Source organism: Neoarius graeffei, chromosome 14 (genome assembly GCF_027579695.1).
Source record: "Neoarius graeffei isolate fNeoGra1 chromosome 14, fNeoGra1.pri, whole genome shotgun sequence".
Classification (NCBI taxonomy): domain Eukaryota; kingdom Metazoa; phylum Chordata; class Actinopteri; order Siluriformes; family Ariidae; genus Neoarius; species Neoarius graeffei.
Genome location: NC_083582.1, coordinates 26,010,711 through 26,033,797, shown reverse-complemented (window position 1 = coordinate 26,033,797; position 23,087 = coordinate 26,010,711). Strand labels below are relative to the sequence as shown.

Here is a 23,087-nt window from a genome sequence, read left to right as displayed (position 1 = left end):
TGGCCAGGAAGGCTCACCAGCGCTAGAGCTAGAGCCCCAATCCCCATCATGTGCACCTTTTACAGAGGTGCCATCAAGAGCATCCTGACCAGTTGTATCACTGTGTGGTATGGCACCTGCACCGCGTCCTGCCACAAGACCCTCCAACACATCGTGAGAGCAGCTGAGAAGATCGTTGGCACCTCTTTCCCCTCCCTCAAAGACATACCGGTACACAGCACCCACCTCACTCAGAAAGCCCTTTGCATGGCAGGTGATCCTACCCACCCACTACATAGCTTTTTCAGCCTGCTTCCATCAGGGAGGAGACTGCAGAGCCTTCGAGCTAGAACCAGCAGACTGAGGGACAGCTCTGTCCACCAGGCTGTCAGGATGCTTAACTCTCTCCCTGCTCTGCCCCCCCCTTTGCACACACAAACTTTGGACCCTGCATCCCTCCCAATCAATACACAAACTCAGGATCCTGACCCCCCCATCAATACCGGACTTTGCCATCATCAAGAACTGGTTGCGCACGTATCACTTTAGGCAGTCTATAAGCTCATCCAATTTACACTACTGTTTATAATTGCACTAGCCATACCCACAGACTTTTATCTGTTAGGTGCCTATGTCAGTTTATTGTTCTGATGTCAATATATAAAATCTTTATGATTAGTGTGTATTAGTCCTATATTTTACGCTTAGTGTTTATTTAATGTTTATTGCTGCATCATAGGTTTGAGAGTAACACAATTTCAATCTTCTGTATGTCCTGTACATATTGCAGTATTGACAAAGTAGACTCTGAATGTGCTGATTCTGTTAGCGCTTATAATTATTGTACCATCCACTATGAGATAAAATTAAAATAAAATCTTAAAACATTGAAAGTCAAGAGCAAGATATTTTACAAATAACACTTCAGATATTGTTTTAACAATAATAAGCATCACTCTATAAATAATAGAGTGCAAACAGCTGTGTAATTAGATATCCATGGAGTTGCTGAGACATGGTGGGACAGTAATACCATCTGGCCCACAGTTCAGGTCAGAGTCCTTTGAGAGTACTAGTGCATCTCAAAAAATTAGAATACCATGAAAAAGTTCCTTTTTTTCATAATTTAATTCAAAAAGGTAAACTTTCATATATTCTATATTCATTACATGTAAAGTGAAATATTTAAAGCCTTTACTGTATTAATTTTGATAATCATGGCTTATAGCTCATGAAAATCAGAAATCCAGTATCTCAAATTATTAGAATATTCCCTAAGATCAATCAAAAAAAGGATTTACAATACAGAAATGTCCAACTTCTGAAAAGTATATTCATATATACACTCAATACTTGGTTGGGGCTCCTTTACCATGAATTACTGCATCAATGCGGTGTGGCATGGAGGTGATCAGTCTGTGGCACTGCTGAGGTGTTATTGAAGCCCAGGTTGCTTTGATAGTGGTCTTCAGCGTATCCGTATTTTTGGGTCGGGTGTTTCTCATCTTCCTCTTGACAATACCCCATAGATTCTCTATGGGGTTCAGGTCAGGCAAGTTGGCTGGCCAATCAAACACAGTAATATCATGGTCAGCAAACCATTTGGTAGTAGTTTTGGCACTGTGGGTAAGTGCCAAGTCCTGCTGGAAAAGGAAATCAGCATCTCCAAAAAGCTCGTCAGCAGATAGAAGCATGAAGTGCTCTAAAATCTTCTGGTAGATGGCTGTGTTGACTTTGGACTTGATAAAATACAGTGGACCAACACCAGCAGATGACATGGCACCCCAAATCAAATCAAATCAAGTTTATTTGTATAGCGCTTTTAACAATAAACATTGTCGCAAAGCAGCTTTACAGAATTTGAACAACTTAAAACATGACTTAAATCATCACAGACTGTGGAAACTTCACGCTGGGCTTCAAACACCTTGGATTCTGTGCCTCTCCACTCTTCCTCCAGACTCTAGAACCGTGATTTCCAAATTAAATGCAAAATATACCTTCATCTGAAAAGAGGACTTTGGTCCACTGAGCAACAGTCCAGTTCTTTCTCTCCTTAGCCCAGATAAGACACTTCTGACATTGTCTCTGGCTCAGGAGTAGCTTGATATTAGGAATGCAAAAGTTGTATCCCCTTTCTTGAAGATGTCTGTTCGTGATGGGTCTTGATACACTGACACCAGCCTCAGTCCACTCCTTGTGAAGCTCTCCCAAGTTCTTGAATCAACTTTTCTTGACAATCCTCTCAAGACTGCAGCCATCCCTGTTGCTTGTGCACCTTTTCCAGCCACCCTTTTCAGCAATGACCTTTTGTGGCTTACCCTCCTTGTGGAGGGCATCAGTGATTATCTTCTGGACAACAGTCAAGTCAGCAGTCTTCCCCATGATTGTGGCTGTGTGTACTGAACTAGACCGAGAGATACACTGTTCATACTGTTTTACTCAAACTCGAAATGAAATATTCTAATATTTTGAGATGGGTTTTTTTTAATGTTTTTGTACTGTATGCCATACTGATTAAAATTAAAATAGAAAAATGCTTGAAACATTTTAGTTTACGTGTAATGAGTCTATAATATACAACATTTTCACTTTCTTAAATAACTGATGGAAAATATTGAACTTTTTCACAATATTCAAATTTTTTGAGATGCACTAGTAAATGCTTTGGCTTTTGCAGCACTCCGTCCCCAAAAGCTGATGTCCAGAAAAAGTCTTTACAAAAAGAAGGTTTTCTTGCTTTTGCAATTTTTTTTAAACTCTTCTTCTGTGTCAGGACTCTTCAAGGGAAAAAAAGGGTATATTCCAACATGTAGCTAATGCTAACCCTAGGCCATAAATCTGCACTGCCACTCCAGTCATACACAGGAATTTTGTAACCACTAATAAATTCTAAATTTCTGTGTATATCCATCCTTTGTTTCTTTCTAAGATTATCCAAGTAATCCGGTAGTAAAGCTTTTTTAGCTGTAGTTTTCTTCAGACAACAGCAACAGACACTAGATATCTCCGCTTGGCTTCAGTGTGTGAACAAAGTTCGCTTGTCCCCCAGGCAGCAGGTAGTGAGGTAAATGTAGTGTCAGTGCAGCTATTGTAAGAGCAGTATCTCTTGGAAATGACCGGTCATTGCTGAATATTTCAACGATTATTTCTGACCAATCAGAACTTCAACTGTATTCAGTCCGTGCTGTACAAGATGGCAATGAAGAAGCCAAAGCAGCAAACTCTGTTCAGCTTTCAGTTTGAGCTAAAAAAAACCAGTCTGATAAGAAACAAGAGCAAGGAAAAGAATGGAAAAGTCAGTCCAAAAATAAAAAAAGAGCTATGAAGCTAACAAGAGAGACAGTTTCAACAAAGTTGGCTCAAGGAATTCAGGGGACTTGCCTACACTGAGGAAGATGGGATGATCTGCGAGTATTGCACTCAATATGGAGGTGATGGGGTGGTTCATCTGTCTTTATATCCAGCTGCAAAACTTTTAGAAAAGGATGCCTTCAGAGTCATTGGGATTCACCTAGACATTTTATGGCTCCAAATGCCGCTGCCTGTGCTGAACAGGGACAACAGGGGCCAATTGATGCTATTGTTTGTAAAATGGCCAAAAAAAAAAAAGGAAATCTTAAAAGAAATGTTTAATAATGTATACTTTATTATGCACTTTGAAATGCCATTCACTTCTTTCCCATGTCTTCTTGAACTCCAGGCTAAGAATGGCTCTGATTTTTAGCAGCTTCTGAGCTACACAAGTGACAAAGCCTGTTCCAGGTCAGTTTTGGAAATTTTTAGGTGGTCTCTGTATGTATTGTTACTATCCAAATTTTAAATACTTTTTAATAACGATTCATGAATTTTGCTTGGCAATATTCAAAAAAAAAAGACTCCAGTAGTATTAAAAAAATGTGTAATTTAATAGTTAAGATAATAATACAACCTCATTTATCAAACTTGCCAAATAAGTTCTGAATTATTTTTTGTTACAGGACAATTTTTGGAAAAGCTTGGAATTAATTTGAATGTTATAGATTAACAGTGGGTCCATGAAAATACTGATTCATGCCCATTTTAAAAATTTATATATATTTTTCAGGTTCTCAAAGTATATGGAAGAGACCATAAGAGCCAGTTTTAGAATCCAGTGCAGCTGCAGATGTTCTGTCCATAATATTTGGCGGGGCCACAGATTGCAGTGTTTCGGAATTAGAAATTGTGTACTGCAGGTATGTCACTGCCATATACAGCGAATTAGAAAATGTAACGCATAGTTTCAACATTCTAATGTGTTGTTCAGAAAAGACGAATACTCAGGTAATACTTTTAGTTTTGGTACACAAGTGTTTTTTTTTTTTTTTGGACAATCATTAATGTGATCAAGAATCATGTACATTCCAATAAAAAAAGTGATTATGCATGACATTAAATAAAATCAAAACTGCAACTAAGTTTTACAGTTTATGGAACATTCCAGAATTTGCTTGTAGGTTTGCGGAGAATGGCCAAGTGAGAGATGTGCTAGCCAGTTTAGAAGATATTGAGCATGCATACGCCAATGGAGATTTTTGGTGCACTAGACAGATCCATGAGAAATTCTGCAGGTCAAGTTTGAAAACAAAATTGCCTTTTGGAATAGCATCTTCCACATTAACATCTAGACAGATTATTAAAATTAGCCAGTTTGGCCAATTTCTAACAGTATTTCTCTTTGCAAATTGAGTGATACTAAGTTATTTCAGAAGTTATTACAGCTAATCACAAGTCACTGTACTTCAATTTGGAGATCAGTTAATGACACCCAAGAATCATAGTCATTTTTTAAAACTTCACTTTTGTTTCTGCCAGGCAGTGATTGGTTGAACAGACTTGTTGGTGCTGGGTGTGATGGTGCTTCTGTGAATCTAGGGGCCAACAACAGCGTTGCTACTCGCCAACAAGCAAATCACCAGTACATTGTCCCTGTTCATAGTGTTGCTCACAGACTTGAGCTAGCTGTTCTGAGTGCCATCAAAGACAACCAAAACATGACCACAGTTAATGACATAAACCCCCCCAAAAAAAAAACACTCCACAAAACACCATCACTACTCTCCAAAAGCTCTTAGGGAGTTGAACTGCATAGCTGAGACCATGGAGGAGAAAATTATTAAACCTACAAAATTGTCAGGAACCAGGTGGCTCCCCCATATCAGAAAGGCTACTGATGCTTTGATTGCCAGCTATACAGTCATTGTTACTCATTTTGAACATGTTTCACAGGCAGGCCCAGGGCAGGCAACCCCTGAAGTCAGAGGCAGAGCTCAGTTTGTGGCAGACAAGCTGAAAGATTCCCAGGTACTGCACTTTATTTTCTTCATGAAAGATGTTCTTGATGTTGCCAGGCTCAGGCTGTCAATTCAGCAAAAGAAAATGACTTGTCAACTTTCTTGATATGTACGAGACTGCAGCTCTCAAACTGACACAGCTGGCAATAACACCTGGGCTACAGTATACAGAATTTCTGGCCCAGGTTGCTACTGTACCACAAGGCACATATAAAGATGTTCTCACACGTGTGCAAGAAAACCCAGATTACACAGATTTAGAAGGGGTGTGTGAAGTGATTAGAAATCGTGTCATTGCACAGCTAGACAACAATCAGAATGCCGTTACAAGAGTTCTGCAAGCAGGCAGGATTTCTGATATCAAGGAGTGGCCAGATGACAGGGATGCTCTAGTCACTTATGGGAATGATAGCCAAGCATTTTTGTGTGACCATTTTGCTGAACTCCTAACAAGTTTGGGAATGAATGACCCTGCTGCCATGCGTCATGAATGGACTAGGATGAAAGCCGTTCTTGAAGCCAGACTACACCAACACCCCAGACCAACAGTGAATGGACTTTTTCCTGACTCACCCTGTTCCTCTGGCACACATTTTGAAGTTGGTGCAGATAGTTTTGACAATACCAGTTTCCAGTGCCATTTGTAAGCATGGCTTTTCAGCTGTGAAGCGCATAAAAAGTGACTGGTGTTCATCCTTGACAACTGCACAGATGAACAACCTTCTGATTGCCTCCATGGAGGGTCCATCACTGGAGGCATATGATGCTGAAAGAGCTGTACAACTCAAGGTGGAATGGTGGCCAGAGGCAACAGTGCCCTAGATTTGCTCCACCACAGGCAATGGAGGAACAGAATGATGCTGCTGCAGAGGATAGACTGCTTGATTTTATCATTCAAAATGATGCATGCGACATTGTTTAATCCAGGGGTCACCAAACTTTTTTCTCTGGGGGCCACATTGTCGTTCCTGACTGTGATGGGGGCCGGGGTCGGGTCAGCTATATCACATAGAATTGTATAACCCAGACAAATATGACCACCAGCAGGCCTCATTGTGTAGTAGAGATTACTAGCCTGGCACGGCCATCCCCACTACTATATCCATACTACTATATCAACACTTGATTCCTGGCACATATTTGTTTATCTTTACTAGTGGTTTGCAAAAGTAGTAATCAAGTCTTCACACTTTGTTTTAATTTGAAATACCACAGATATTCCATTTATTTATTTTCTAATAAAAATAATATCAAAGCTGTCAAGGTAAGAAACATCTGCCTAGTTGAGGTGATTGACACTGGCAAAGGTGAGTGGAAAATTATAAATTGTAGGTAGGCCTGTTGATATTAATAATATTAATAATAATTGTATGCAGCACTTAATAAAGGTCAAATAAATAGGCCTATAAAATAAATACATTTTAAAAAACAGTGAAATTATAATAATATGAGCAATAGATCAAAGCAGTTGTGCTGTGTCCTGCACGTCATTGCTCTCATCCATGGCCAAAGCAAAAAACTCGAATTCTGACGCTCTCTCATTCAGCTGGTCATACACGTTGTCCCCCAAATCTTCGGTTCGCCTGGTCATAGTAGGTGCGGAGAGACTCACCGCGTTGAGCGCATCCTTCTTGTCGGGACACACCTCCTCGGCCACAGCAAGCATGCATACTTTAACAAAGTCCCCATCAGTAAACGGCTTTCCATGGGTAGCTAGTAGGTGAGCGACCTTATAGCTAGCTCGGACAGCAGCCTGGTTGATCTGGGTTTGGTGAAGGAATACATTCTGTTGTGCAGCCAGTCCGCATTTCATCCTCCAAATCCTGTCTTCTCTTGTTTGCCCTCGCAAACTAGCATACTCTTTGTGGCATAGTTCGAATTACGTGGGAGCCAATGGGAGCTGAGCTCCCATTCCTTCAGGCTCCCATGAAAGAAGCAAACTTAATTTTCTGTGAAAGTCTCTCAAATACGTCATATATCACCATAATAAGCTTGAATAGCCTATATCACCATATAAATATAAATAAAACTAATTTCATTTCCGATCACCAGGCAGCCATAACTTTGTATTGAACGCGTTATTAAACCGCAACATGTACAGCTGTACTTCACCACCACACCACTATGCGCGCAAACTGAAATTTGCAGCCTGCGAAATCGAATGTGAAGTTAAGTCCGAAGAAGACTTGTCCTCTATCTCACAACGATCTTCCTTTGTTTAACAATATATATAATTTTATATATATATATATATATATATATATATATATATATATATATATATAAAATTTGTTTAACTCTCTCTCTCTCTCTCTCTCTCTCTCTCTCTCTATATATATATATATATATATATATATATATATATATATATATATATATGGGCGGCACGGTGGTGTAGTGGTTAGCGCTGTCGCCTCACAGCAAGAAGGTCCTGGGTTCGAGCCCCGGGGCCGGCGAGGGCCTTTCTGTGTGGAGTTTGCATGTTCTCCCCGTGTCCGCGTGGGTTTCCTCCGGGTGCTCCGGTTTCCCCCACAGTCCAAAGACATGCAGGTTAGGCTAATTGGTGACTCTAAATTGACCGTAGGTGTGAATGTGAGTGTGAATGGTTGTCTGTGTCTATGTGTCAGCCCTGTGATGACCTGGCGACTTGTCCAGGGTGTACCCCGCCTTTCGCCCGTAGTCAGCTGGGATAGGCTCCAGCTTGCCTGCGACCCTGTAGAAGGATAAAGCGGCTAGAGATAATGAGATGAGAATGATATATATATATATATATATATATATATATGCAACACCGTGTGTGTGTGCGTGCGTGCATGCGCGCGCGCATGCGCGCGCCTGTGTGTGAAAGCTGTGCACTGCAGTGCGCAAAAGTGCGCTGGTCCAGGAGAGCGAGTATGCATTGCTTTTTTTTTTTTTTAAATAGAGACCCCCATAGGGTCAAATTTATAATTCGAACCCTGCTTTGTGGCGGGTTTCATAGTGACGACGCAGATTATATTCTTTGAAAACCGGCACACTTTCTTTACATACAAGACAAACTGCACGGTCCTTACACTGAACGAAAAAATAATCGGTGGTCCACTGTTCTTTAAAAACTCTGCACTCTCTGTCAGCTTTTCGCTTACCGCTCGCCATTTTGCTGTCCTGAACACTGACAGTTCTCTGCGCGTGCGCTGCCTGTCACTGCTTGATCGCGAGCATATGACGAAAATTCGGAAAATATGAATAGTTCATTTTATAACTAAATATCAATTTTAATTGATAAAATCAACAAAATACAAGATGCAGACATGTTATTATTTGCCAAAAAGCAATTTAAAAAAATAGGCCATGACCACTTTTGGGGATTGCCTCAGAGGGCCGGTTCAAGTGATGGGGGGCAGAGGGGCTGGGGGGCCGGTCAAAGGGGGGTGGCGGGCCGGATCTGGCCCGCGGGCCGTAGTTTGGTGACCCCTGGTTTAATCTGATAGTGCTTCATCTGTTTTCAGTTTTGGCTGCTTATCAGACATTTGAATTCTTACTAGTCTTAGTCAGTTGTCTTGCCTAGTTGAATTTTTTTTTAAACCATGTTTACTTTTTTAGATGATGTTTTGATAGCCCAATTACTCATTCTAGGAATGCTCAGGTCAATAAGTTTTGTTGATTAAACAGATAAAAGTACATTTTGTGTTTCAATAACCAAACTTGAAATCAATATGTAATCATTTTATGTTACAGTTCACAACTATTCTATGGTTTTCCTAAAAAAAAAAAAAAAAAAAAAAAAGGAGTAGTACTCATAAAATAGAGGGCAAGTGATAATATTGGGGGCCAAGTGGAAATTAACCCCCACTTGCCCCCCCAGGGCAAGTGGGTTTAAAAGTTAATGTCGAGCCCTGTTTGAGCTCCTCCCAAATGTCCAAGCCCCTCACCCTCTCTTTAAAGCTGAGCCCAGACATCCTGCAAAGAAAGTGCATTTCTGCCACTTGTATCTGTGATCTTGTTCTTTCAGTTATTACCCAAAGCTCATGACCACACGTGAGGGAACATAGATTGACCAGTAAATCAAAAGCTTTGCCTTTTGGCTCAGCTCTCTCACCACCACAACAGATCAGTTGTCTGCATGGCTGCTGATGCTGCACCATTCCATCATTTCTCTCTCTTCCCCCCCCCGGCTCATGAACAAGACCCCAGGACACTCAAATTTCTCCACTTGAGACACTGGTCTAACCTCAACTTAGAATAGTCATTCCACCTTTTTCTGGCTGAAGACCATGGCCTCTGATTTGGAGGTACCGATTCTCATCCCAGCCATTTCACACTCCGCTACAAACTGTCTCAGGGCATGCCATCCCAAGAACAAGTCTGACTTACTGCCAGCAATGCAAAACAAGTGCTCGCACCATTCATACAGGGACCTAATGGCCCATATCAGCAGACCCGGTACCCCGTACTCCTGGAACACCTCCCACAAGACTCCCTGAGGGACACAGTCATATGCCTTTTCCAAGTCCACAAAACATGTGGACTGGTTGGGCAAATTCCCATGAACCCTCCACAAATTTGCTGGGAGCATACCCCCAGACTCCCCTAACAGGCACCCCCACCGACACCCTTCTCTCAATTTCTAGAAAATACCCTGCTGCCACCTAATCCACGTTGCACCGGACCCTGACGGTTCCCCCTGCCACTGGTGAGCCCACAGGAGGGCGGACCCATAATACTCTTGCAGGCTATGCCTGGTTGGGCTCCATGGGTTAAGGCCCAGCCACCAGGTGCTTGATGATAAGCCCCTCCCCCAGACCTAGCTCCAGAGTGGGGCCCCGCTATCCCTGTTCTGGGCAAGGTATTGGGGTCCTTGTTTTTATTTTTAACTCATGAGGGTCTTTTGAATCCCTCTTTGTCTGGTCTCTCACCTAGAATCAGTTTGCCTTGGGAGACCCTACTAGGGGCGATTGACCCAGACAACTTAGCTGCTAGAATTACTGGGACACACAAACCCCCCCACCACGATAAGTGGGGCAATTCACCCCAAAACCATTCCCAAAAATATCTGGCTAAGAAAGAACAACTAGGGGATTTGATCTTTGGCTGGGCATTTTTACCTAATCTGCACATCTTTAGAACTGTGGGAGGAAACCCACGCAGACACAGGGAGAATATGTAAACTCCACACAGAAAGGCCCTCAACGAGCGTGAGGTTCGAACCCGGAATCTTCTTGTTGTGAGGCGACAGTGCTAACCACTGCACCACCGTGCCATGCAAAGCAACCCCCCCCTTCATTTTCACCACTGGATGCATGTTTCTAAATGGCTGACTAATACCATAAGACTGAAATTTTATCACAGACCGACAAGATCCAGTGACTGCATGGACACGTCTGCTAGTCCTGACTGCACATGCTAATGATTTGTCCACTCCCATTAATAAACATTGTATGTTTTCTATTAAAGGGTACCTGTAGTAGATTTTAATTACTAGCTATTTCAAAAGATCATTTGATACCAGTGGTTCTGTCATGTAATGTTCATCATAAGCTCTTGTCAAGTATGCGCAAATTTTAAGTCACTGCTCCGCCAGCCAGGCATGGTCAACGACATGTTGCCTCCTTCATGGGCTGTTCCGGCACCAGTAGTGACGCACAGTCATTGGTTTGTCCAATTGGCTGGGCTGCAGTGGACTGGTCACTGATCCCGTGTTGCAAAAACCAGTCTAAGATAACACATTACCAACCGATCTGCTCATAAGAAATGTTTACACTTACTCAAGTTGATCTTTGGCTGGATTGAGTCGAAGTTTTAAAAAAAAAATAAAAAATATATTTAAAAAAATAAATGGGGGCCGGGGGCTGCCTTTCACCGTCACAGTTCTCAAGATTGAACCGAATTGCTGTCCTGAATCATGAACTGAATCGCTGTCCTGCATTAGTAGAAGCACATAAAATTCACATGCCATCTCACAACAAGTTTTACCTCCAAATATCCCAAACTATGTCAGACAGATTTTATCCTGTTTACGGTGGGTGTTCCCACCGCAAAAGAGAAACCAATCGAAACCTAAAGAGTGAAAGTGATTATCATGCCATTACTATGTGAATAGTCTTTTATGAATGCGGAAGTGGGCACTCAGCCCTCTGACTCCGGTGTGACCAAGTAAGGTCGCAAGTTTTGTGTTTGATCTAATTTCAGTAATTTAAAAACTATATCATTTGGCAGTAGGCATATAGGAAAATGTAAAGTATAAAAGTTTGTCAATATGTTTATCATGCTTGTATGATAAAAAACTCGAAGATATTTCTCAATACATGACCTACTCATTCTAAACCTGTTGAGCTTCGCCGTCGAAGCTCTCGACCCCAAAGTACAACCAAATCTACTTGCACATAATGCCATGAAATAATAGATATGTGCCATAAAATAAAGATCTATTACAAGTATTAGAGCTATATTTATTGAACGTGTCCTTAAGTTACTTGACTGGGAACTGCAGGGGTGATAGCATTCCGGCGCCGCGCCGGATTTCCGGCGTACCGTGGCTGGGGGAAAAAAAAAAAAAAAAAAATCTAGTTCGCCCATTGTCCTGTGTCATTCTGAGATGCGCAGATAGACAGTAAAGGGAATTCGGAATTCCCTTTACTGTCTATCTGCGCATCTCAGAATGACACAGGACAATGGGCGAACTAGATTTATTTATTTTTTTTCCCCAGCCACGGTACGCCGGAAATCCGGCGCGGCGCCGGAACGCTATCACCCCTGGAACTGGGAATCTTAACCCATAGAAAACTGCTTGTTTACTTGCACCCGATAACCCGGAGTCAACGACTGCACGCTACTTCCGGCCGGCAACGGCTGCTCCCTGTGGTTCTACCTCCGCGGGTAATTCACGGAATGAAACTGTCCACAAAAGTGCTTTTACGGTGTTTTTTCGACTGAATGTGCATGTATTTTGTCTATAAGTAATATATAAAGCACAAATTACATGTTGTAAGCATGACCAGTACACTTTAAATTTACAAGCCTCTCTACAACAGTTTAAAAAAAAAGAAAAAAGACAGGAATTTCTGAGTAAGAATCACTTCATATGTTTCTGATAGACATTCAGAAATATTTAAAATATCTGAAAATAATATGATGTAGACCCTTTAAAACTTAAGAACCTACAGACACCCTAATGAAAGAAAGTGAAAACGCCAAAACACCATACAGAATAAGCAGTGAAAATACATTACATTAATGGCATTTAGCAGATGCTCTTATCCAGAGCGACATACAACATACTCAGAGCAGCTTGGGGAGCAGTTGGGGGTTAGGTGCCTTGTTCAAGGGTACTTCAGCCATTCCTGCTGGTCTAGGGACTCAAACCAGTGACCTTTTGGCCCCAAAGCTGCTTCTCTAACCATTAGGCCATGGCTTCCCCCATAAGTACATTTGAAAAAAAAGAAAAAAAAAAGGCTATGTTCATTGCTTTGGCTCACCACTTTGTTTGACCATTACTTGTAATGAAAAATTAAACATTAGAAACTGAGGTGTTAAGAAATACCCAGGACTTCTCAAAACAGGTTTCTAAAGGGACATTTTGAATATTTAACCCCCCCCCCCCCCCCCCCCCCCCCCATCATATATAATTAGTACTAGACCTTTGGAAACAGCCTTCTCCAATGTTCTTCCCAGTTGCGGTCATGGTTGAGTGAATCCAACTCTTCATCTATTTCACCTTGCTCATCATACACAGCTCTTTGGTCCTTGTTACTCAACACAGCATAGACTTTTCCTAGTACCTGTTGAGCACACCCAATATTGGGACAAATAAATTAAGATATTTTATAACTTTGTTCCATTCATGCATTGTAAATGTCAACAAAAAGAAAATAGTGTGAAGTAGGGCAATTTACTTAGAAGCTCAACAAACAAATATCATACAGAGAATGGAAAGCACTTGTGATATAACTTACAAAAAAAACATTTTATCCCTGTGGAAAGGGTTATTAGGTTCCCAGTCACACTCTCAGGATTACATCTTTAAAGCTAGAGTAGGTGAGGTTGGAGAAACCAGCAAGAGTAAGCTAAAATTTGAAAGTATTCAACGAAAAAAAAAAAATCCCACTCCCTCACTTCAATCCTCCCTCCAAATCCACTCCTCCAAAACACAGAAACATGCACTGCCTGACTAGTGCTGGAGGACAAGTCCATAAGAGTGCACTGGGGGGAGGACTGTTGCACATCATTGACATGTCCAACTACCTCATATCTTATTCACACGTAAAACCAGGGCTCGAAATTAAGCACTGCCCGATTGCCCGGGAAAAGTGAAACATGCATTTGGGCAAGTGAGATATGTCCCTGACATGCCCGACCAGGCAAGTTGGAATGAGCATACAAACTAGCACCACAAAAATTAGGCTTTTTGATATTTTATTTCAGTTCCTAAAAGTGTCCCTCACTACATATTCGCCATTATGTCTTGGCAGTTTTCTTAGTCTTGGTTTCATTTACTGCTTTGCAAGTTATTTTAAATACCCTGCTGTTGTAGTATGGTGCACGTACTGTTTATAGACCGCTTGTGCATGACGTCACGCATCACATGATAATTACAGCTGGGGTCAGACAGACACCGTCTTTCATGCAAGCAAGGCTTAATCTGTCTTCAACATGGTTAATTTTTGCACCATTTTTGCTTGTTCAAACAGAGAAATAGATAACAAATAGAAGCAAATGCCTCAAGAACAACAAGGAAATGAGTGGTTAAAGAATACGAGGAGAGGAGCTCAGCCTGAAAACTCCAGAAAAATTCACAATTGTATTTAAAATGTATTTTACAAAAACAAAGTCAGAAGCGAGTACGGAAGAGTTTGCTTAAGAATCTCATTTTATTTTTTTCTGCTCGTATTCGAGTTAGTTCCTTCATGAAAGTGTTTGATTTTCTTAAAGGTGAAGCCGCTTCCTTATCCGAGACAGAAAACCCAGATTGGTTTCAAACAACTCGGGCATAAAAACAACTCAACAAAGAGTGACATGCGCGATAAATCCTGAAAGAACAGATTAAGAGCAGAGGGAGCTTGAGCTTTGTTTCTGTTATCAGAGGAACAGAGTCCTGTGCAAAATATTTATATGTCTTTTTTTGTTGTTATATCATCCACCTCTAGGTTTATTTATTAAAAAAAAAAAAGCCACAACCACCCCGTGCTGCGTCATGACAGAGCGGCTGCACTGAATCAGTTACAGGTTGCCAGGTCTGTATAAAACACCCACAATCTACACACTAAACAATTTTAAACTCAAACATTATCCTGTCTGTCATGACACAGCGTTTTTTGTTTGTTTGTTTTTAAACCTAGAGGTGGATTTTATATATTTCTCAAACACCGTACTGTTCAAAAGTCTTGGCACCCTATTGTTTTCTTCATATAAACTGTTATAGATTTCTATTTTATCAAGTAATGAACCTACAGTCAGAGAGTTCTACACAAACACACTGAACTTTACAACAACTGCATGTGACATGGAAATAAATCGACCAAGGCAGGAAAAACTATTTTGAATAAAATTGTTATTGTCCGTTACAAGTAAAAAGTAACCAATAACCAAACTTCAACTCAATGTGCGATCTTCATTTTATGTTGCAATTCACAACTATTCTATGGTTTTCCTAAAAAAGTAGCACTCGCAAAATAAGGGGTAAGTGGAAATTAACCCCCACTTGACCCCCAGGGCAAGCGCGTTTAAAAGTTAATGTCGAGCCCTGAAAACACCTAACATTATCATAATGAATGTAAACAACAAACAGGCTATGGCCAGTACTCACAGCTGTTGACTAACTTGTTAGCTTTAGCAATATTTTTGCAATACATCCACCTAGCCTTGTGGAAGACTCCGGTCACGCGCAATGACTGCACGAGCAGTGTGCACGCAAGTAGGCAGATAGACAGACAGGTAGGTCATCCAATCATTACATTCAGACCAAATTAAATGACTGGATGGGCTTTTTACATCCCTACAACTGGACAGATGAAGGATTTTTTTTTTATATTGTCAAAACATCCAATTTATTCATTGTTGTCAATATGTAAAAACTTAAAGCATTTTTTCTTACATTTCTTGAAGTTTTTGAAAAGTAATAAAAATTGTTTTACCAACAAAGTGATTTCACATTAGGAAAACGTTGTTCAAAAGGTGATTTGATTACTTACATTTTAACACAAATATTTAAAAAAAAAACCCCTCAAATATATGAGCTCCCAGAAGTGTTTCTAAATGAAAGAACATGATGCAGTCCTACCTGAAACTTGATGGTGGCCTGCTGATCGCCAGGTGCTCTGTCTGGGTGAACTTCCAGGGAGAGTTTATAATAACCACGTCGCAGCTCTGCATCTGACGCCTCCTTCGCCACACCAAGCACCTCATAAAGGTTGGAGGTGTTGTAGAGTTCTACACATTGCTGTAACAAACCCATGGATCCTAGAATAATAGTATTCACTCATCAGTGTTTTAATATAGATTGACTTCAGTGAGACTTGTGAAGTGACTGATAACTCTGGACCACAATGACGGACATGCATTACGGTTTACGCAGTCACACAACTACATTTTAGCCATTAAAAAGAGCTCTTCAGTAGCTTTTTGAACACAAGCCCCGTGCCACTGCAGTGTAAGGTGTCCGAGAAATCTGGTGCAGAAAATAGTCATTTTAGGCAACTTTAGAGCTCTATTTCCAGTTAAAGTGATGCATCAGGCATTGCTACAGATCACCCCCCAGGACTCTTTAAAAAGCTTTTTAGTGAACAGGAAGTAAAATATGACATGACCTCTGTACAGCCTGCTGAAGTTCCTGAAGAACTCCAGGTATCCAGCCTGTCAGCAGTTTCCCTCAGCAACTTTGAAATTCACTTTTCCATACAGGTGACCAGAGTCCATGTCACATCTACTTCCTGCTGTCCATTAAACCCCACCACCACCAAAACAGGAACTGACTGGGCAGGAAGCCCCGCCCACAGCCAGTTGATGCATGATGTCGTATTTTGAATTGAAAAATGCGCCTTTTATCGAAATTTAAGTAATTTTTGCGGTATGTGTATTGCAAACTATGATATCGCGATATCGATACTTTTTCGATATATTGTGCAGCCCTAGAGCTCAGAGAACTTCCTGGTCCGGCTCGTGATGAAAAGAAAGTCTCTGATTAAACAATGTGCACAGATTTTGAGTTAAAAAGGATTCAGTCGCTTCTTAACTTTTAACTGCTTTGAGCTGCAGTCGTACGTACTGATAATGAATAAACCGGTTGTAAACTCAAGCTGAGTTTAAAATCACGCGATCTTAGAGTCTACCGTGGCCAAAGGTAAACAAAGAAAAGCACGAAACTCTTATTCTTGCAAGAAAGAAAAGAAAAGACGTCTTTTTGGGTAAAATGGATAACGGTAATGGTGAAAATGATAAGTTGGCCTTATAAGTGCCAACAGATATTCAAGGTATAAGTAGATGAAATGAACATAAAAGGGGTCTTATTTTCAACTAAAGTGTACTGCAGATGTAGTGAGTTGAAATATTTTCTGAATGAGCTAGTTGGCCCCTTTAAATAAACGGGTATCTATTCATACAGCGAGCTCGCCAAAGTTTAATAAACTGAAAATGCAATAACTAATTTTGAAGTAGATGATGTATAGGACATGTGTCACTTGTGTCTTGTGACTTATTGTAAAAATATAAAGGGTTCAAAATCGCATAGTTACAAATGTAATAGTAACTTCATATGATAATATTAACCACTGGTTATTTCAGAGAGGAAAAAAATGGGGACACTTGCTTCCATTCGGGACAATACAACACAGAATTCGGGACCACTGGGGGACACAAAGAAAAAAAGTTAATTTCGAGCCCTGTCTGTGTCGCTCACCTTCATCTCCCGGGAGCCGCTGAAATTGCCATTTTGAATGCTTTATGTTAATGTAATGTAGTTTTCAGTTTTTTGTTTATTTCAACTTAAGACATTTTCTGCTGCGCTCACAAAAATTAAGAGATTTAAAGATGATTGATGGACACCATTGCAGGTGTAGCCATGTTTTTCCAATAAAAAATAATGTTGGAATGGAAGCAATGCATTGGGTGTTTTTTTTAAATGCTAGATACAGGGCAGAACGGCGAGTAGAGGTAAGAAAAACAGTATATATTTAATTATCGTGATACATATCGATATCGAGATATTCAGTCATGTTATCGAATATCGCATATTTTTCTGATATCGTGCAGCCCTACTGAGCTCCACGGAATCGATTCACGGAGACCTCCACAACGGTGAAACTCCAAAGTCTCGGAACATCTGGACTGTTTCTGAAGAAGGCGGAAGATTCTCGCCGAAACTGTTAACAAGGTAACAAGTTTAAAAAATCCTTGTCCAAGAAACGAACTTAAAATATCTATAATAATAGATAGACATAATGAACTTCCACTAAAACATATATATCAGCTGGATAGTACAGTGGTAATGCTCACTGACTACGACGCGGGAGATCGGGGTTTGAATCCCGGTCGGGGCAAAACATCATCCAGTAAGGGCCCTTAGGCAAGACCCCTCATGATATATCAGCCTACCTCAGGAATGAGTGAAGACATAACTGATAGAGTCATACCGGCTCAGACGTCGCCCGGGTCAACAAGGTCTGCGTCAGTTGCTAGGGAACCAGGGCAAACTGATGAGAAATGGGCTACTGGAACAAGACATCGATGGACGAGGACAGAAAATACAGATTTGCTGGAATGCTACTATACAAACTTCGAAACCCACAATCAAGGCTAACAAAGAAACAGCTATTAGCCCAGTGTTCCAACATCCGTAATCGAAATCTACTATCACAACTAGAGATTAATGAAATACAACAACGATGCTACGGCAAGGGGGAACCAGGAAGACAGGTCAGCGGGGAGATGTCATCATCCCCACAACCAGAGATTGGGTACCAAGCCCCAACAGCTAACAGCCTCAACACAAGAGCTGCTGACCTGAGAAGGAAGATCGTGACCCAACTGGAAACCTGGAGCCCCCGACGAATACCGAAGCTGAGTTGCCAAGTACCTTCAGAAGACAATCTCCACAAGAACCATCACTGAGACCAACAAGCTGATACACAGTACAGCAACAGTAATCATGCTTGGATACAAGGTGGGCTCGGGACATAAACAGTATCCACCATGGAAGAGACGATTAGAGGCCAAGATAAAGGCAGCACAGAGAGAAGTTAGCCAGCTAGCTGAACTACAGAAAGGGAACATGGTGAATAAAGGGGCACCCAGGAAGTACAACTCACTCTCCATACCAGAGGCACTTGAAACTGCCAAACAGCGACTAACAGCTCTGGCCACCCGGTTGAAGAGATACACCAAGGAGGGAGAGGCCAGGAGAATAAATAAGCTGTTCTCCACTGAACCAGCCAAGGTGTATTCTCAGTGGCAGGGGAACAACAACCGGTCAGACCCACCAAGAGCTGAGGTGGAAAAATACTGGAAAGCATCACACAACACCGATGCCCAATGGTTAGTGGACCACAGCAACCTCCCAGAACAAGAACCAATAACCATCTCAATGGCAGACATCCAAGAAAGAGTGTCAAAGATGAAGAGCTGGACAGCACCAGGCCCCGATATGATCCATACGTACTGGCTGAAGAAGCTAACTGCACTCCATGAACGCCTAGCAGCACAGATGAACCAGCTGCTGAGGGATGGGACCCACCCAGAACAGTCCTAATCATGAAGGACCCCCAGAAGGGACCCATCCCATCCAACTACCGGCCAATTACCTGTCTCTGCACAACATGGAAGGCCCTGTCAGGCATCATTGCGGCAAAAATGAGTAAGCATGTGGCTCAATACATGAGCGAGGCACAGAAGGGAATTGGCAGTAACACCAGAGGAGCCAAACACCAGCTACTGGTCGATAGAACAGTCGCCCGAGACTGTAAGAAGAGACAGACCAACCTGTGCACTGCCTGGATTGACTACAAGAAAGCCTACGACTCAATGCCACACACATGGATACTGGAATGTCTGGAACTGTATAAGATCAACAGGAACCTAAGGACCTTCATCCAGAACTCAATGGAAATGTGGAAGACAACCCTAGAGGCCAACTCAAAACCCATTGCCCAAGTCAACATCAAGTGCGGCATATACCAAGGAGATGCGCCATCACCACTGCTGTTCTGCATAGGCCTGAACCCCCTCAGTCAGATTATCACGAAGAGCGGCTACGGGTACCGATTCCGTAGTGGGGCAACAATCAGCCACCTGCTCTACATGGATGACATCAAGCTGTATGCCAGGAACGAACGAGAAATAGACTCGCTGATCCACACCACCCGGATCTACAGCGATGACATAGGGATGTCATTCGGATTGGACAAGTGTGGCCGGATGGTCTCAAAGAGAGGCAAGATGATCCGGACTGAGGGGATTGACCTACCAGAGGGCAACATAGGTGATATCCAAGACAGCTACAAGTACCTTGGCATCCCACAGGCTAATGGAAACCATGAAGAGGCCACAAGGAAGTCAATCACAGCCAAATACCTCCAGAGAGTAAGGCAGGTCCTGAAAAGTCAGCTGAATGGTAAGAACAAGGTCCGAGCCATCAACATGTACGCACTACCAGTCATCAGATACCCTGCTGGTATCATAAACTGGCCAAAGGAGGAGACAGAAGCCACAGATATCAAGACTAGAAAGCTCCTCACCATGCATGGAGGGTTCCACCCCAAGTCCAGCACCCTGAGACTATACACTAAGCGGAAAGAGGGAGGCCGAGGGCTAGTGAGCGTCAAGACCACGGTCCAGGATGAAACATCGAAAATCCGAGAATACATCAGAAAGATGGCCCCAAAGGATGAACCGCTAAGTGAATGTCTCAGGCAGCAGAACTCTGATGACAGCGCACAGGAGGAGGAGGAACAGACAACCTTTAGGGACAAACCCCTACATGGCATGTGCCACCGTCAGATAGAGGAAGTGGCTGATATCAAGAAATCCTACCAGTGGCTGGATAATGCAGGACTGACAGACAGCACAGAGGCACTAATCATGGCAGCACAAGAACAGGCCATAAGCACAAGAGCCATAGAGGCCAGGATCTACCAGAGTAGATCAGACCCAAGATGCAGACTGTGCAAAGAAGCCCCTGAAACAGTCCAGCACATAGTAGCAGGGTGTAAGATGCTAGCTGGATCAGCGTACATGGAGAGGCACAACCAAGTGGCTGGGATAGTATACAGGAACATCTGCAACCAGTATGGAATAGAAGTACCCAAGTCCCAATGGGCCATACCACAGAAGGTGGCTGAGAACAACAGGGCCAAGGTTCTGTGGGACTTCAGCTTCCAGACTGACAAACAGATCCTGGCTAACCAACCGGACATAGTGGTGGTGGACAAAGAGCAGAAGAGGGTGGTGGTGATAGATGTGGCGATCCCAGCTGACGCCAACATTAGGAAGAAGGAACATGAGAAACTTGAGAAGTATCAAGGGTTGAAAGAGCAGCTGGAACGGATGTGGAAGGTCAAGGGTTGCGTGGTCCCCGTGGTAGTGGGGGCACTTGGGGCAGTAACCCCCAAACTGGGAGAGTGGCTCCAGCAAATCCCAGGAACAACATCTGAAGCCTCAGTCCAGAAGAGCGCAGTCCTAGGAACATCGAAGATACTGCGCAGAACCCTCAAACTCCCAGGCCTCTGGTAGAGGACCCGAGCTTGAGGATGACATGGATACCAACCCCCCACCGGGGGTGAGAAGGAGATTTATATATATATATATATATATATATATATATATATATATATATATATATATATATATATATACACACACACACACACCTCGGAACATCTCTTCATAATCTTGCTAGAGGCAAGATACTAAGTAAGACTGGCAAATTTTGGGCATAAAGACTAGTCTTAGGAATTAGCTTTTATTGAAGTAGTGTGAATTTAAACTCGCGTTTAATTGTTACACTATAGACACGCAGCGTGTTGAATTGATTTATTTGTTTTAATCTCTCAATTGTTTTAATAGATAGGCTGTGCATGCTTCTCTTTATTCCGTACTAACATACTTAATTTCCTTATACATCTTGACCGCATCAAGATTTCAGTGGATTCAGTATTATGAGCTAGTGGGTTAACTACTGGCTAGTCCTTTGTTACTTAGAAACACGTGGTCACAGGCCTCAACAGGCCTCACAAACACCTTAGCTAAACACACGGCTAATTCTTTTGTTCCATTAGCCTCCAGGGCTAATTGTATTGTCTCAAGGGACCACAAGGCCTCAACCACGTGGAGTTAGCTACACAGAGCTAATCTTTTGTCTCCAACACGTGGCGGTCCTTCCCCCCACTCACATAACCACCTTTTGTTTTAACTCCACGAGGTAGGGTCCTTGGGCCTTAGCTAGCCACACGGCTAATTCTTTTGTCCACTTAGCAACACAAAGCTAATCTAGGCCTCACCACGTGCTCAAAAACACACCTCAGTTAGCATCCCACGCTAGCTTCTTTCTTTTGCTAGGCCATAGGCCTAGCCATGTGGTCAACACAGATTACAAACACATCTTAATTAGCACACACGAGAAATAGTTTGTTTATCGTGGTCATAAACAGTTGAAGGGTCGCAGTGTTTTTACAGGGTCGGCCGGGTAACCAGAAACACATTATTTTGTTTGGCCTAAGTAGGCAGGTATGTGACTAGTTAAAAGCAGGGATGGATTACTGAACAGGCCTGCCAGTCCCAAGAGCTCTGGTGCTCTGCACAAAGATGCTACTGTAATATAGGCTTATATTGGGTTTGTTCATCTCATGTCTGAATGTTGTCCATTTATTTCGACAAAATTCACTACAATCTATCATTTAAGGGACTAAAAAAAAAAATTCTCCCAGAGGAACATACCCCTGAACCCCACCTGACAATAATAATGATCAGGGTTATATACAGACATATATCTGGGCCCAGAGGCCAACAAGAAGTTCTTCTATGGCATTTTATGTCAGGTGGCATCCAGTTTGTTGCATTGCTGCCACCTACAGTGTCACTCCATTATTACACTAGATTCTCTGAAGGAGTCCTGTCCCCTTTAGATATTTTAAAAACCAACACTTTCCCTTCCCAGTTGATCCCATTTCTAAAATTGTTCCCACTGACACTTCTTTCATGCCCACTTTCCTGAGTTCTGTAAAAAGTTCTTGTCTTTCTCTGTTGTATTTCTCACAGGCAATAAGAACATGATGCACTGTCTCAGGCTGTTGACACTCTAGGCACAGACCATCCTGATGTTTTCCTAGCAGGAAGAGAGTACTGTTGAGGTATGTCCAATTCTCAGCCTAGAAATAGTGACTTCATCCTTCCTTTTCCACCCTCCTCTTTTACAGGTTACTGAATCAGTCACTCTACTAGTTAATGAGAATAAATGTCTCCCCTTGCTCTCTTGTTCCCAGCACTGCTGCCACTTTAGGATTACTTGTTTCCAGACAATACACTTGCCTTCCGCTTTGGATAGACTAACATCGATGTCAATATTTTCTTTTTTCACTGCTTTTTTTTTTTGCTAGCCTATCCACTTTCTCATTTGTTGGAATACCATGTGCGGGAATCCACACCAACGACACCTCAATCCCTTTCCTCGCAACTTCTCTAATAGCCAGAAGGAGGTCATAAATGAGGTCTTGCCGACTCCTGGATGAGCCTGTCCCAATACTACGCACAACTGATACAGTGTCACTGCACACGAGTACTTTCTGATTATTTATCTGAGTTGTCCATTGTACTGCCATTAGAATAGCATAC

General features: G+C 42.1%; 1 protein-coding gene across 1 annotated transcript in view; it reads right to left on the bottom strand.

The window, feature by feature from the left end:
• Nucleotides 1-23,087, bottom strand: part of dnajc9 (DnaJ (Hsp40) homolog, subfamily C, member 9) — a 68,740-nt gene that overhangs the window by 14,442 nt on the left and 31,211 nt on the right. Inside the window, exons 2-3 of the mRNA XM_060939478.1 lie at nt 15,550-15,728; nt 12,911-13,051 (exon numbers count right to left, since the gene is read on the bottom strand). Coding sequence (XP_060795461.1) covers nt 12,911-13,051; nt 15,550-15,723 — 315 coding nt within the window. The 5' untranslated portion in view covers nt 15,724-15,728. The remainder of the gene's footprint in view (nt 1-12,910; nt 13,052-15,549; nt 15,729-23,087) is intronic.